The sequence below is a fragment of the Aspergillus foveolatus genome, assembly GCF_047715535.1.
Source record: "Aspergillus foveolatus strain CBS 279.81 unplaced genomic scaffold BDW70scaffold_83, whole genome shotgun sequence".
In the NCBI taxonomy this organism is placed as follows: domain Eukaryota; kingdom Fungi; phylum Ascomycota; class Eurotiomycetes; order Eurotiales; family Aspergillaceae; genus Aspergillus; species Aspergillus foveolatus.
Genome location: NW_027396147.1, coordinates 1 through 15106, shown reverse-complemented (window position 1 = coordinate 15106; position 15106 = coordinate 1). Strand labels below are relative to the sequence as shown.

Genomic DNA, 15106 nt, shown 5'->3' with positions numbered 1-15106 from the left:
CTTACCGGAGCAGAGAGTATCAGCTCTTGCATAGCGCATTTTAGGGAACATCGGAACCATTCCTCTTGACTCGATAGAGCCTTCAACGAAAACAGCTCAGAGACCGTCACCTTTCATTGTAGTGACTTCCCATTATCGGGAGCACCATATGCAAAAGTCGACAAGTAACCATTTTCTTTGCACCTCTGACATGAATTCTTAACCTCATTGAGAAGTTCCTGATCCAGCTCAGCCACGAGCTTCACACGTGTTCGTATTACATATTCATCCATGCAGGCGTTGACTTCCGGAGCAGGGAATTCTGTTCGAGACTGGGGAGGGGATCCGGTATGGGTCCATATATAACCAGCCAAACAAGCAAGTTCTTGATCGAATGGCGACTGAACTTTCGAGGGGACGAATATAGGATTGGATAGCAGCAGGATTTCTACTGCTTGAACGTCAATGAGATCATCAGTCCGTATTAATTCAATGCAGCACTAAATGCGAGTGCGGGAAATTAGCATTACACCGTTTCCATACCACTGCTCCCCTATACTTGAGTGCTACGACTTTTCAAATGCGCTTTTCAGGCCCTGATCTAGACAGCTGTTTGACGATGGTCCGGGTGAGAGCTTCAGGCTCATTGGCCTCTTGGATAAAAGCTTGCGTTATTCGGCCACAGCCTCTGAAGCTAATCCTTGTTCCCTCCGAATCTGAAATGGCCCATAGTGATAGGGAGTCCGCGTAGCACCTATTTTTACGTGGCGTACTTTCAATTTGAATTATATTTTCTCATGCATCTTCAGACTGGAACGCGAGGCATATACATCTGCTCGCTTGGTTTTTTCGCTACATCATCCCTTTCAAGGTCCATAAAAATTTGTATGACAATTTCAAGCAGGACATTCTAGACGTCCTGCAGCATATTTTCAGAGAATTAATTCCGGTGTCACGACGCTATTAGGCGATATCTGGAGCTTGCCCTAGTATCGCACACCGATTTCTTCACTTCAAATTGAGGTGACAACGTTCCTCTATCCAGGATGATGTTTAGCAAATTCGATGTTTATGTCCATCTCCATATAGCCTCTATTCTAAAATAACCTTTGCAGCCGCTCTAACATATATCCGTCAGAGTATCATTCAATATCTCTGTAATAGTTGGCGTCACAGCGCAGACTTTATTAAGCTTTTAGCACGCTGAGAAGCAGTTCATATGAAGACTTACTATTAAGCAAACCATCCACGTCTGAGTGTCTGATACGCGACTGACGATATTCTGTTGAATCTGCTGGACGAGATAGCATGCGATATATCTCCAGGTCTAGTACTGGTTATCCGTCCATAACAACATATTGCTACAGCCCAAAGTGATAGCGAGCTCATCCTGACGAAATATTATACTCACCTACCCGATTAAGACTCAATTCTGACGGCATGCAATGCTTAATTAATGGACAAATACCCAGATGTAAACTAGAAGATAGCCTGGATTTGGCTTCACCTGAGAGAAGGCAGCGGTGCTTCGCATCATATACTATATTTAAGATCAATATCTCAGGCCTACAGCCATTAGGCCTACCATCATCTGAAGACTCTATTTGAAGTTCACGAAAATGCCCCAAGGCCATAGTCCACTGGGTCGAACTCATTCAAGCCTATTAGTCTCTCGGCTGAGACCAACCTGAGACAAAGGTAGGATGAATTTATGGACGTCATCTCTTCAATCCTTGCCAGACAGATTAGATTTGATATTTATAAGCAAGGCCGTCGATGCAGGATAACGTCAGCCCATCTGTTACCCCGCATCGTAAACAAAAGCACTAAAACCCCTGCAGCCATTCCTCAAGGTCCTCATTTATATCTTCATCTCTATCCGTTCATCTTTGCTTAAGCGAATAAGAAATGTCTACAAAAACACTAACGATCCGTTGCCACTGTCGCTCCACTCACTTCACCCTCACCGTTGAACCATCCTCCCTCCCGCTCCGCGCGCATCTGTGCCATTGCACCCTCTGCCGTACAACCCACGGCACGACGGCCTCATACCACGCTCCACTTCCAGAAGGAGTAAAACCCTCCTTCATCGCCCCCTCGAGCTGGGATAATCTTACAGCGTACATGCCGCCTGGGAGCGGAGCGAAACTGTACTTTTGCAGCACATGTGGGTGCCAGGTTGGCGGGACGAACGTGCTCGGAATATGGGATACGGTTGTCTCCATCATCGAAGGCGGGAACGAAGAAACTGCGATCTGGGTGATCGACGAGCACATCTATACGGAGAAAGGCTCCACGGGCGATGGCGGGATTGCGGAGCTCTTGCCCCGGATCGGCAGGAGGGAACTGAGGGTCTGGAATCCAGAGGTAAAAGGGACGGAGTTTCCTACTGCTGGTAGAGGTGCTGCAAGCGGTGCGGCCGGTCGTTCTGCGCCGCACAATAGACAGGACGACAAGCTTCTTGCGCAGTGCAACTGCGGCGGCGTCTCGTTCACCATCTCCCGCCCGCGCGAGGACTTTATAAACTCGCCGCTGAGCAAAGGGTGGATTCATCCGTCCGATAGGACAAAATGGCTCGCACTGCTGGATGTCTGTGATGACTGCCGTCTGCTGACGGGCGCACATGTGACGACCTGGCTCTTCGTGCCGATTGACCATATCACGCCGTCTCTCCCGGACGACCTGCTTATCGGAACGATGAAGCGGTACGAGTCGACTCCGGGGACCGTCAGTCGGACGTTCTGCGGGACCTGCGGCGCGACTGTGTTCTGCTTTTACGACAAACGAGGGGGGATAGTTGATATTGCGACGGGGATTCTGCGGGCGCCTGAGGGTGTAATGCTGAGTGATTGGGCCGTCTGGAGAACTGCGAGGCTGGGGTTCAAGGACGATGGCCTCAGGTATGATAAACTGTTTACGGAGGGTTTGGAGGAGGGGGCGAAGGCGTGGGGGAGGAGAGTGCATGGGGAGGTTATTGATTTCCAGGGAGGACCGGCGACGGATTAGTTTTTCTATGCTTCACTCTTCGCATAACACCGATATAGTCCGGAATCGTTTTCGTGAAGAAGGGTAGTCAGGGACGACTGGAGTGTCCCAGACCCGCCTCGGACTAAAAACTTGTCTTTGTTTTGGTTAGTTTCCATATCAGTTGAAGGGATCCCCTAGCTGAGGGAAGGTCAAGCCCTAAGGTTTCCTGCAAATGCCCAAGATTTATGAGTAGTCCCCATTCTCTTTCTGATCATCCTGACGCTACGGAGTCCGTTGTGCCAATACAACTAGGGCTGATCGCTGGAGGACATTTGAAACCACCTGGGTCTCCGATTTAAAGAATATGGTTTTAAAACGCGTTCGCGGACCAGAATAGATCGCAAATTAATACCTCTCTTCGTTTTTTATGGCTAGGTCAGCATTTGATAATGAAAAGATTGTTCGAATTGGGAATAGGTCGCGGGAGCCGATGACGATTACGGGCAGATGGTTTATGAATGTCGAGCAGTGCTGGATTGTGATGATGAGTCCTTTGTGCTACCCCTGGGTTACAGAGGTATCTCTCTTCTGATCTGGACATTACGGCGAGGACGGTGGCTTGAAGTGGGTTGGAATAGTTTGCAAAGCCGTACTAAATGCCACCATTAGTTCCAGTTGGGATAAAAGTAAATTTATTTCGATTGCCAACCATGCGTGTTTGGACAGCTTCAGAATATTGGCCTTGAATAATTCAGGAGGACGAGCCGTCTTTACCTGTTATTGACATTCTATTTATCTTCAAAAGTGTATACGGGCATGAATCCTCGACTCACTTTTGGTGGACGACAAACACGATTGGTAGATATACACAAGATTTTCGGTTAGTCGTCACCTAGCCAATCGCACTTTTTTTCTCGTTTTGGGATAATACGCAACACTCCAATCGGATCATAGAGGAATGATGGAGGGTGAACGTTCTGCCAGTCGAGCTACTCCAAACGCGCTAGCGCGGCATCAGCCTTTCTCCTACGTAAATGTCGTATACAGAGGCAGAAGGGCGCACTGGCCCTGCTGTGACATTCTGTTGCTTTGCCCAGGCCCTTTTCCGGAATATAGTCAGTGAGACAGGAGAGCAAGATAAATGCGTTGGTCTAACTCAAGACACCGCAAACTAAGGGGGATCAAATACAGACCCATAATATCTACCCAAGAACCGTCTCCAATTTTTCTCCAACCATAACCTCAGTCCACTGCACAAACTCTAATACAGCCTCCCCATCAGTAGCAATCGCTTGGAAATCAGAGCGAGCCCAAACATTCTCCAGAATATCCAGTGCCCGGAGAACACTAGCGAGTCCTACATAACTATGCACAGCCCGCAGACGCTCGCGGACAAGATCGCGCCAGTATAGCCTTGTTTCCTCCTGCGCCGAGATGGATAGGATCTCGGAAGCGAGGGTGTTCCAAGCTGTAGCTGTTTCTGTTTCTAGTTGGTAGCTGTCTTTTCTCCCGCTTTCCTTTTCGGCTTTTCTGGCTCCAACGAAGGTTGGTGTGACTGGTTGGAGAGTACTTCCCGCAATGATGAGTGGGATCGTCATGACGCAGTTGACTCCTGACGTGCGCGGGAGACCCATAATGAGAGTTAGGATGGCTGTTGCCAAGGTGAGGAGCTTATCCTTGCTGCTGGAATTTTCGAGGGGCCGTTCAAGTTCTTGACTCTGGGTTGTCGATCCCGGGGTGGTATTACTCTCCGTCCGTAGGAGCGAGGGGAAATTCCTGTATATCTCCAGCAGAGCAGCGAGACGGTAGATCTGGGCCATTTTCTGAAGGTGGCTGATGGGGGTTAGGTGGTCGGCTGTCTCTCTGATACGGTCCTCGGCCGGGATCTCATATTGTAGGAGTGCGGTTTCGGTCTGCCGGGCATGTCCTGTGAGTTCGGCGATGAGCTGGGTCTGAATACTAGTAGCTGACGGTCCGGCAGTTAAGTTTGAGAGATTCTTCGCCAAGGATCGCTGGCGGGCAAGAGTTCCTGCTTTCGCGAGGTATACAAATAAAGGTGTACAGATACCTGCCCAGGGGTTGGGATGTATTCGGGTCCCGATGCTAATGCCCTCCTCGCAGAAGGCATATAGATAGGCTATCGCGTCCAGGGACTGGTCGGTGAAGAATGAAGCCAAAGACTCCCAATATACCATGATCCCGATCAGGAAGTCTCGTGGCGATGCCGTCACGGCGCCATCATTTGTACCAGTTGTTGATATCCATCGTTTGAATAGGCACCTTGCACCATGTAGGTGCGTTATCCCTAGATTAGACGGGCGATGCCACGCCTAAGAAAGCTAGGTGAATTCGTTGTTCTCCGCTCATCATACGTTGAGGCAACTTACATCAGTCATCCCGAGCAGGATACAGCCAAGTAGGGCGCTAGACAGATCTGTCGACCCTAGTGGCTTCTCAGAGTCAGTCTCCTCCTTGAGTCGTGTGAGTTCCGATTTTAGGCAGGTCACAGCTTTTGATCTGTAGGTGAGCGCGGTGGAACCAATGCTGCCTTCGTGCGCTGCGGACATGGACAAAACACAGTGGTAGATTAGACCACTGAAGGCCATCTGGTCATGTATCTGCACACGCATAGGGTTTGTGCCGGAGTCAAAGCAGGAGTTGATCCTGCAGACTTTGAAAAAGTAGTATCGGGAGATTCGGGTGTCTTGGTCTTCCAGCGGCAGGGGCAAGGACACCGTGAGATCAGCCCATTCGCCCAAGTTGGTATTAAAAACGTCGGGCAGTTGCACGGAGCCAAGAAAAGAGCTTGATATCTGTTCATACTGCGGTGGCGAGATATTATTGAATTCAAACTCTGGGAAACTTGCATCTGGGCTTGCGGTATAATGAGAAGCATCTTGTTCGGCGAGCCCGGTTGTCATCGGGAGATGCTGGGGAGTTGACCCCGGCACAGACGCCGACGGCGACAGGATAGGACTTATTGTATTCACGGTCAGATCTGGTGTTCCGGCGTTGATGGTGGGTTTCGAGCGTGCATCTTTCCTTGCGGCTGCGTCATTATTGGCAGCAACCTCGTACTTGGACGACCACTCCAACGGGCGCTGGTATCCGGGGCAGTCGTAGGCTCGCCGCTTGCACTGATTGCAGTGAGGATGTGTCTCATCGCACTTTATTCTCTATGGCTGTATTAGATCAGGTGTGAGCTTAGATACAGATGCAGTTGACGTACTCGCTGTTTACAACGTAAACACCCGGCTATGTAAGGTCAATTCACGTTCCTGCTGGTCAAGATTAGGAACTTACTGCGGGTCTTGACGCGGTTTCGAGGCAAGGGGCGATTTTCAGCCATCATGGCATGCTCTTTTCCTCAAGAAGCTGGGTCAACACACAGCAAGTCAGATCGTCTAAAATGCGGGGAGGCCTACCGAGGTAAAGATCGATCGAACGGACGAGTGCGAGCGCAATTCCGCACCTTTCTTTTTGGTTTTATTTCTATTTTTGAAAGAAAGTAAAAAAAAAAAAAAAAAAAAAAAAGTAAATCATGGGAGATGGCCGTCAGAATCTAAGCCTTTATCAGACATGAAGAGGCCCGTTATCAATGCCTTGAACTATTAGTTGAAGATAAGGAACCTATTGGCGGGGCTGTCACTTTTTACCCTACTATCAAAATCCTCGATCTATAGGGCAGGAGTGTCTCTACCAAGCAACTCTCGAGTACGAAGAGAGGCTCCCAATGAGTATGACAACAAACGCTGAAGCAGCAGTCATCTACCAGGACTTCCAACTGTCACTTGGACAGGCGGTATTGGGGTTGAATTGCGTGTTTGGGGCGGCCTCGTTGGGTTTTGGTATTGGAGCACTTGTCACGCGAAGACGGCACCGTACAAAATTCAGCTTTGAAGGGCTGCCGCAATGGACAGTTATCGGGTTTCTGTTTGCGAATTTCCTGCACGTCACGATCAATGCCTAGAGATTATGTTGCTGACTCTTAACGTGGGGTTCAGCTTCGCGATCTTTGCCTCTGTCCGCTGGGAATTGGTGGTGAACGGTGCCACCGAACTCTCCCAGAGCGCCGCACAATACTACTACACTGCAGAGATCCTCCCCTATTTCTTCCTGTATGGTGAAAACAGCGCATTGATCTATATCCTGTATTATTTTCTCGGACTCGTTTTGACAGGATGCCCCAAGGTGCAGACGCCATCCTCGCGTCTCAGGAATATCCACCAGACGATCGTTTGATCTACGGTCGTCGTCACAATGGTAGAATGGGGCTTGTTGACCAAGTATAAGCTTCTGCCCCTCGCTGAGACAGCAGGTGCTACTCCGAATAGCCTGCTGCCATTTTCGAAAGGCGTATGCAGGCTTTGATGCGGCGGTCTATTTTATTCGTCTTATGATATCGATCGAGATACTGTGCCGGACAATACAGGTGAATGTGAGAACCATTGGGAAAGGAAGTAGGTGGCGGGTATGCAGAGTCACGCTTCATGATTTCTCCAGCTAACAACTACTGCAGACCCTGTCTATCTTCCTCCTGATCGCAGGCATATTCTTCTTTGCTCTCAACCTCACCTGGGCGGTTTGGGACATTCGCTGGCTCATATTGCCCGCAGTATCTAGGCGTGGGAGTCCAGCTTTGAGCGATAACGCCTCCTACGCCGCCAATATTTGTCAGGCCATCTTCTACATGTGCATATACATTGGTGTCATCCCGTTCTGCATGAGATGGGCCTGGCTCGCGAAGAGAGACGAAAGGGCACAGGCGGCAAAGGAAGAAAAGGACGACAGCGAGCGGGCTTTGCTACCTCCTGAGGCGGACTCCCAGCCTCGGCAGATGCTGAGGTTGAAGGTGCTTCAAGTATGCAGCATCATGAACCGGACTCTCCGCAGATTTGCGAGGCTCACTCGGCAGCTGTTGCGGAGGTGGATTTAGTGAGGGTGGTGGCCAATGCTATGCCCCTGGAGCTGGACTCAATAGAGCTCACAAGGTAGCTTTCGAATACCTCTTCTTCTTGATCATCATGTGTTTGTTCCACAGAAAGTATCAGATTGTGTGAGAGACACCAGGAGAATCCCGTTTCCCACAGCTATGTTTAGGAACTTAGACAAGCTCTCCATTTTAAAGGAACGCCGGTGTGAGATGTAGCTGATGAAAGTCAAAGCTTGGAGATGCTTGTTAAGACCCTCTAGGCTGCCGAATGGACGATCCGCATAGATCGCACCTTGTATATATCCGCGATGGCATAGGGGATCGCGTTGACGGCACCAACCGCTACTCCCCAGGAAGCGAACCAGACCAGATTTCGATCCAGGTGCATATATGTAATTTAGCCCCCGTCAGTGTCCGCACTGTTATTCTCCGAATGTTGGTGGATTTATGCTCAATTATGATTGGCGTCGAGGTTTATTCCTTCGCTTTTGGACGACAAGGTTGGAGCTGATTCCCCACAGCGAGTGCTCACCTAAGATTTTAGCGTAGGGATCTGGTATACAAGCAAGCTATCCCCGGTCGATTCGAAGCCCCGTTGAACATCTCTTCGTGCCCTTAGATCATTTCTCAATTGACACCAACTCTCATCTAAAGTGTGCACCAACTCGGACTCTGCTGGAGCGCTGCTGACACGAGAAGAGGATGTCTGCCTTCAGCCCAATCCCCGCGTACGCCCTCGGAGCTCTTCTCATCGGCATTGAGTGCACAGTTTCCTGCGTCCATTAGAAGAGTATGAGCGGTTCGGTCTCCCTCGCGAATCGTCGCCGTTGATGTACCTCAAGGCGATCCGGGAATCGACGTACGGTCTTGCTCTGATCGCGTTGCAGCATCAAGGCCATGACAACGGGCTGACCACAGTTGCGGCGGTTGTCTCGCTTGCTGGTCTCGCAGATGGATTCGTTATTAGGGCACATGGTGGACCGTTGAAGTGGAAGGCTTCCGGTCATTGGGCCTTTTTCGTGGTGGTAGCGGGTTGGGCTTGGTGGAGGTTGTCGTTTGCTTGATGGGCGGAGTCTGGTGAAGGAGGAGCGGGCAGTGCTGATGCCGATGTTTGCAAGAGGTCCAGGTGGAAAAAAACTGGGCAGGTGAAGCATAGGTGAGTCTCAGAGGTGCTGGGTGAGAGCCTCGCGGCGACCAAACGAATGATCGCTTGTCATGGCAGGTGAATCGAATAGTACTCAGAATGAAGATTCAGTGGGGCTTAATTGTTGATTTAATATAACTAGTTCGAAATCAGATATACTAGTAAGCAAAGATGCCAGCTGTAGCTTCTCTAATCATTAATTGATAGAACCAGGGTCACCCTCCTGTCCTTCTTGACTTACAGCCCTAATAGAACGCCCTCAATATGACAGACTGAACAGTCCATCGCTCTAGTGATTAAAGGATGTCTGATTGTATCCCACTTCTTCTTGCATTTTTGTGAAAGACGATTTCATGAAATTGAAGAGAGATTATGCTGCGGACTCTAGCGCATATCTCTCTTATCGAGTCCAACATATGCGAATAAACGCAATGAAGTTTTTTTCTGGCGCCATATGCGTCTTGTGACAGCTGTGCATGAATAGTTCGAAAGAGAAGGCTAGGGAAGTAGTCGCCACGATGTCTGGTGGGAGCATACGGTATATTCCTGGACAAGAGCCAGGTGATATTCACATTTAAACATGTAAATCGAACCAAGCCATTGCCGATCAGTGTCGAGTTTACTATTTCCAGAGGTTTCCTGACTGTCTTCCTCGTCAAGACAGATATAAGCCGCTGCGCCTCTTCACCAACCGAGCCATGTCTGGACCTTGACATCGACCATCGGATTTGTTCCCTCTTTAAGCTTATCAGTATACTTTTACGTCAACAATATCTCCGATCTGTCCTTTGAAAACATCCTTCAGGTTTTCTTCGCAACGGGAATAGCCAAGCTGCGGAATACAGGACTTGAAGACAGCAATAGTAGGCTTATCTTTATTAACTACTAGATTCATAGTTAGGAACATTCTTCGCGAGATACATGTCTTCTCAGTAAGAGTACCGCAGCGCTTCTTGAATTCCACATGTAGACCCCAGCTGTTGTATTTTTATGATCGTTTTTCAATCTGTCTCCAGCGGCAGTGGTATTTTTTCAGTTTAGGGCTCATGAAGTACTCTAGATTCAAGCTAGACTGCTAATACGACCCATTGCCTCAAATTTCAGACATTTCTGTATATCTTGCGGGTCAGAGATCATCGTCCAGAGGAGCAACTCCCGCGCTAGCAAGTCGCCTGGCTCATAATAGGATTTCGCTAGCAGGACTGAGTATTAAATATGGGCTGGCTTTCGGTGTCTGAGAAGCGGCCTCTGACCTCTGTATTCGTACGTCTAGGTTCTCAGCTACAAAGAAAAACTACTTGCTTTGATACTGAAAGCATTGCTTGAGATTAACTGCAGATTATGATAATCGCCGCCGTTTGCCGCCTGCAGGTTTCAACTCTGATGCAACATGTTCACCGGCATAAGACTGCGGCAGTGCTAGGGAAGGGGAAGTGTCTGCTAAGGCCTGTTGTTTCTGGCCTTTTGTGAGCTGATCCATTTCAGCTTCCCATTCATTAAGGGCACTGAGTGAGAGTATAGCTTGCGGATGATTTGAGCCCAATACCTTGTTGCAGAGGCCCGCATAATCCTTGATGAGACGCAGGGCATCTAGGGTCTTTCCCAGGTTCTTGAATGTAAAGGCAAGGTTGAGCATACTGGTTAGAGTGTGAGGATGCTCTGGCCCTAGCACCTGTTTCCGGGTCTCCATTACCTGCTCCTGTAGCTTTTCTGCTTTGTTCCATTGTCCTTGATTATAGTATAATGATGCAAGGTTGGCCATGCTGATTAGTGTATCGGGATGCTCTGGCCCTAGCACCTGTCTCCACGTCTCCATCACCTGTACCTGCAACTCTTCTGCTTCCTTCCATCGTCCTTGCTTCCGGTATGTTGATGCCAGGTTGTCCATACTGGTTAAGGTGGAAGGATTCCTGGACCCTACCACCTGTTTCCAGGCCTCCACTACCCGTACCTGCAACTCTTCTGCTTCCTTCAATCGTCCCTGGTTCTGGTATGCTGACGCCAGGTTGTGTATGCAGGTCAAAGTAGAAGGATGCGCTGGCCCTAGTACCTGTTTCCTGGTCTCCATTACCTGCGCCAGCAGACCCTCTGCTTCCTTCCAGTGCCCTACATCCAGGTACCTTGATGCCAGGTTGTGCAGGCTGGAAAGAGTGTCAGGATGTTCTGGCCCTAGTACCTGTTTCCGGATCTCAATCACCTCTGTCAGCAGCTCTTCTGCTTCCTTCCATCGCCCTTGGTACCAAAATATTGAGGCTAGATTGTGCATGCTGGTTAGAGTGGAAGGATGCTCGGACCCCACCACCCGTTTCCAGGCCTCCAGTATGTGCGTCAATAACTCTTCTGCTTCTTTCCATCGCCCTTGGTTCCGGTATGTTGATGCCAGGTTGTGCATGCTGGTTAGAGTGTCGGGATGCTCTAACCCCACCACCTGTTTTCGGGTCCCTACTAGCTGCACAAATAACTCTTCTGCTTCCTTCCATCGCCCTCTATCCAGGTATGTTGCTGCCAGGTTGTGCACGCTGGCGAGAGTATCAGAATGCTCCAGCCCAAGTACCTGTTTCCGATTCTCCATCACCTGCGCCAGCAGCTCCTCTGCTTCCTTCCATCGTCCTCGGTTCCAGTATATTAAGGCCAAATTGCCCATGCTGGTCAGCGTAAAAGGATGCTTTGGCCCAAGCGCCTGTTTCCAGGTCTTTATCACCTGCTCCTGCAGCTCTTCTGCTTCCCTCCATCGTCCTTGGTTCCGATACGTTGATGCAAGGTTGTGCATGCTGGTCAGAGTAGAAGGATGCTCTGACCCAAGCACCTTTTTTCGGGTCTCTATCACCTGGGCATGCAGCTTTTCTGCCTCATTATACCTTCCATCACTATCCAAACAGGTCCCCACTTTTTCTATGTAGTCAACGTACTGTTCTTGATGTCTATGAAACTCTGTCTCTCCCAATAAGGAAAGCGCATGAGGGAGGTATTCCTTCCAAACTTGTCGGTTGGTATGGTCGTTATGCGGAAAAGTCGAACTTAGTCGGTCTGCTGCTTTGGTTATCCAGAGTGGAAACCATCCCTCCTTTCTCATCCAATTTCGAGTTGCTAGATGCACCAAGCGATGGAGACTAATGTAGCCATTTCCAGGTTGCATAGTTATGAAAAAGAAAGCATTTAAAAGCCCAAGAGCATCACTCATCTGCAGCCTTGATCGTGGTGGAAGAAAGGCCTGCGGGATATTGCGTGGATTAATGCAGGCCATGAGTAATAGGTATTCAACAGCCAGTTGGTCCAGCTTCTGAAGCTGTTTAAATGATATCAGCCATGTTTTCGCTACCGGATTCTGCACATCTGTATAGCGTTGGTCATCACCAAAATCCTTGCTAAGGAGCTCCACAACATCTGTCTCCTGTTCCTCCAGAAGGGTCAAGTAATCAGACACTGTCAGACCCTTTTTGTTGATATATGCAGTAGCCTGGCTGATAGCCAACGGAAGGAAAGTAAGCTGTTGAAGCAGACGAATCTTGGTGTGAGTATCATGAAGCAGGTCCTTGCAAAGAGACTTTTCCAGAAACTCCATGCCAGTTTTTCTGTCAAGTTCACGGACCTGTATCACATAAGAGGACGCTAATTCCACAGCTAGTTCTCTATTCCGAGTGGTAAAGATGACATGGCCTTGACTGTTTAAGGGAAGAAAGTCCTTTAATGGTGGAGTGTCGTTGCTGCCTTTGGCCCACATATCCATATCATCTGCATTGTCGAAGATCAGAAGCCACTTTTTGTCTTCTTGGCTGAAGTAAGTCTTGAGGCGTTCTTTTAACTTTGCTGGCTGCGTGTCTTGGATCTCTACTCTTTGAGCAATGGACAAAAAAGCCTGTTCAGCAACCTCATAACTGGTGCATGGGACCCAGAAAATTGAACAGTCAGCCCCTCTGTCCCGCATACGGTATGCTAGCTCCAGGGCTACTTGAGTCTTGCCAACTCCTCCTAGACCAGTAATGGCAAGCTTTCTCGGTCCATCAGGCATGAAGATTAAATCTTCCAACTTATGGATCTCATCCTGGCGGCCCACAAAACGGGAATTCCTCCCAAAGGGGATCATCAAGTGACGGTTTCTGCTTCTGCTTGCACCTGCTAAGAAGATTAATACTGCCCGAGCTTATACTAGAAACTCACTGACCTTTGCGGTTTGCAGGCATCCAGTACTTCAAGAATGCTTTTGCTGCCGAGGCTCCAGTTGCTGCTGCGTATGCTTGCCACGACTTGCTCTTGTGACTGTCAGAATAGTCACAGACCCCTTTGATAATGATACATGGAAGATTATCCCACACCCCTGCCCCTTCCATTTCAAAGCCAATAACCTTTTCTTTTCTGACAAGATCATCACGGTACTGCCCAGACTTCACCACAGTGTCAGCAGAAGCAATTGGTCCGATATATACATAGGGCTGGATATTTTCTGAGGTCTTTTGACATCGGACTGCCTGACTTTTGTCACATCCAAGGCTATCACAGTCCTCCTCTAATGCCATTTCACAAATCTCGTCAGGTGAGTTACCCCTAAGGCAGGAGCACCCTGCAGGAGCATCAGAGTAATGCTTATGAAGATAAGAGGCATTAAAAAGGATATCCTTGATATATGGACGATGCCACTTGGCCCCTCTTTGTTGGAGAACATGAAGATGTTCCCGAATCTGGCTCTGAAATTCATTGCGGGCATTCTCACCCCTGAGGCCATTCAGAAGAGCCCGGATCTCTTGACTTGGCCTGCCCAGCATGTCCTTGACAGCAGTCTTTTGTTGAAAACCGCCAGGATACTGCCTGCCAAAGTCATATTCAATCACAGAATCACTGATGATAACATCACCTAGAAATATTTCTTGGTAATTTGGCGGAGAAGGGGCACCTCCACAGATACCAACGACTAATGCAAGCTTGATCCCTGTATAGCTGACTTGCAGGCTGGAGGCAACACTTGCTGCACTTTCTTTCCCGATTCCTGGCATGTAGCACAAGACTACATTATGGTGGCCTATCCTTCCATTTATGTATGCATTCGCGTCGCCTGGCTGTTTGCCATAGTACTCTCCCAGCCGGTCATGATGCTCATCAAAAAGGGCTTCGACGGCGTCAGCCTCAAGGGGAAGGGCGCAGATAATCGCGATTGTAAAATCACTGCGGCTTTTTGGGCGCATTTTAGTCACGACAGCACAAGCAAATAGATAATTTACGTGAGACCCCTTAGCGGACTTCGCTGTGCCAGAGCCTGGTAGCAATGCATGAAGGAGGTACGCGAAGCCGGCCTCATAACCAATGTTGTGAATGCTCAAGAGGGGAAAGGGCAGAAGGAAGCTGTATCAACTACACGGACGTAGCCTACTAAGGATCGGATGCCATATGATGATTGATTCTCTATCTTGTTGACGATAGATCTCTTCACTCTTGCGTGTACTACGATATGAAGAGGGGTCAGATATTAGGCCGCTTATATCACGTGGCGTAAGTCAGGTGTCAACCGGAGGAGGTTCCTCCTTACTAATCAATGTCCAGCACCTCGCTCGTTTACATATCTGTTTGATACTCTACGCCGTTTGTATAGCAGGGATATCTGTTTGATGCCTCGTACCGTTTGTATGACAAGGATATCTCCTGTATAGCGAGGACCTTCTTTTGAAACCTTTGAAAAAGGTATAAATTGCCTATACAGATCGTAGTTAGGAGATCAAGACCTTCAATTCAAATCGTTCGTGTTAACGTAATCAACCACCGAACCGCGGATACCACCGAACCGCGGATTCTCAACCTATTTTATACTGTCTCTATTTAACGCGTCAAATATCATCACTAGTGTACAATATGCCTCTTTCTAAAGAATCGCGTATTCAGATGGCTATTTCAGCCTATCAGAACGGTCAAATTAAATCCGTTTTACGCGCTGCGCAGGTTTTTGCAGTCCCTGAAAATACTCTACGCGATCGGCTTCGTGGCACCAAATCACGATCAGAAACACGCGCCAACAGTCATAAATTAACCGAATTCGAAGAGGAATTGCTTTTAAAGCAATTATTAGATGCAGATATGCGAGGATTTCCAATTCGGCC

At 48.8% G+C, this 15106-nt stretch overlaps 4 protein-coding genes across 4 annotated transcripts; 2 read left to right on the top strand and 2 right to left on the bottom strand.

Moving 5' to 3' along the window:
• Positions 1-1812: 1812 nt before the first annotated feature.
• Positions 1813-3438, top strand: BDW70DRAFT_171731 (GFA family protein). The gene has a single exon (XM_073743294.1). It carries the CDS (start codon positions 1888-1890, stop codon positions 2983-2985), a length of 1098 nt encoding a protein of 365 aa, XP_073591874.1. The 5' UTR covers positions 1813-1887; the 3' UTR covers positions 2986-3438.
• Positions 3439-4148: 710 nt separating this feature from the next.
• On the bottom strand, positions 4149-6295 carry BDW70DRAFT_163872 (Zn(II)2Cys6 transcription factor; the record flags this gene model as incomplete). Its single annotated transcript, XM_073741379.1, has 4 exons — positions 4149-5276; positions 5334-6122; positions 6176-6201; positions 6250-6295. The coding sequence occupies 4 exons, from the start codon at positions 6293-6295 to the stop codon at positions 4149-4151; spliced, it is 1989 nt and encodes a 662-aa protein (XP_073591873.1).
• Positions 6296-8581: 2286 nt separating this feature from the next.
• Positions 8582-8943, top strand: BDW70DRAFT_153641 (DUF4267 domain-containing protein; the record flags this gene model as incomplete). The annotated part of the gene is made up of 2 exons (XM_073739681.1): positions 8582-8607; positions 8649-8943. The coding sequence occupies 2 exons, from the start codon at positions 8582-8584 to the stop codon at positions 8941-8943; spliced, it is 321 nt and encodes a 106-aa protein (XP_073591872.1).
• Positions 8944-10362: 1419 nt separating this feature from the next.
• Positions 10363-14200, bottom strand: BDW70DRAFT_163870 (uncharacterized protein; the record flags this gene model as incomplete). Its single annotated transcript, XM_073741378.1, has 2 exons — positions 10363-13136; positions 13186-14200. 2 exons carry the CDS (start codon positions 14198-14200, stop codon positions 10363-10365), a joined length of 3789 nt encoding a protein of 1262 aa, XP_073591871.1.
• Between the last annotated feature and the right edge of the window lie 906 nt (positions 14201-15106).

Excerpts from the sequence above, each read along its gene's own strand:
- BDW70DRAFT_171731 (XM_073743294.1), top strand. The coding sequence starts at position 1,888 with ATGTCTACAAAAACACTAACGATCCGTTGCCACTGTCGCTCCACTCAC.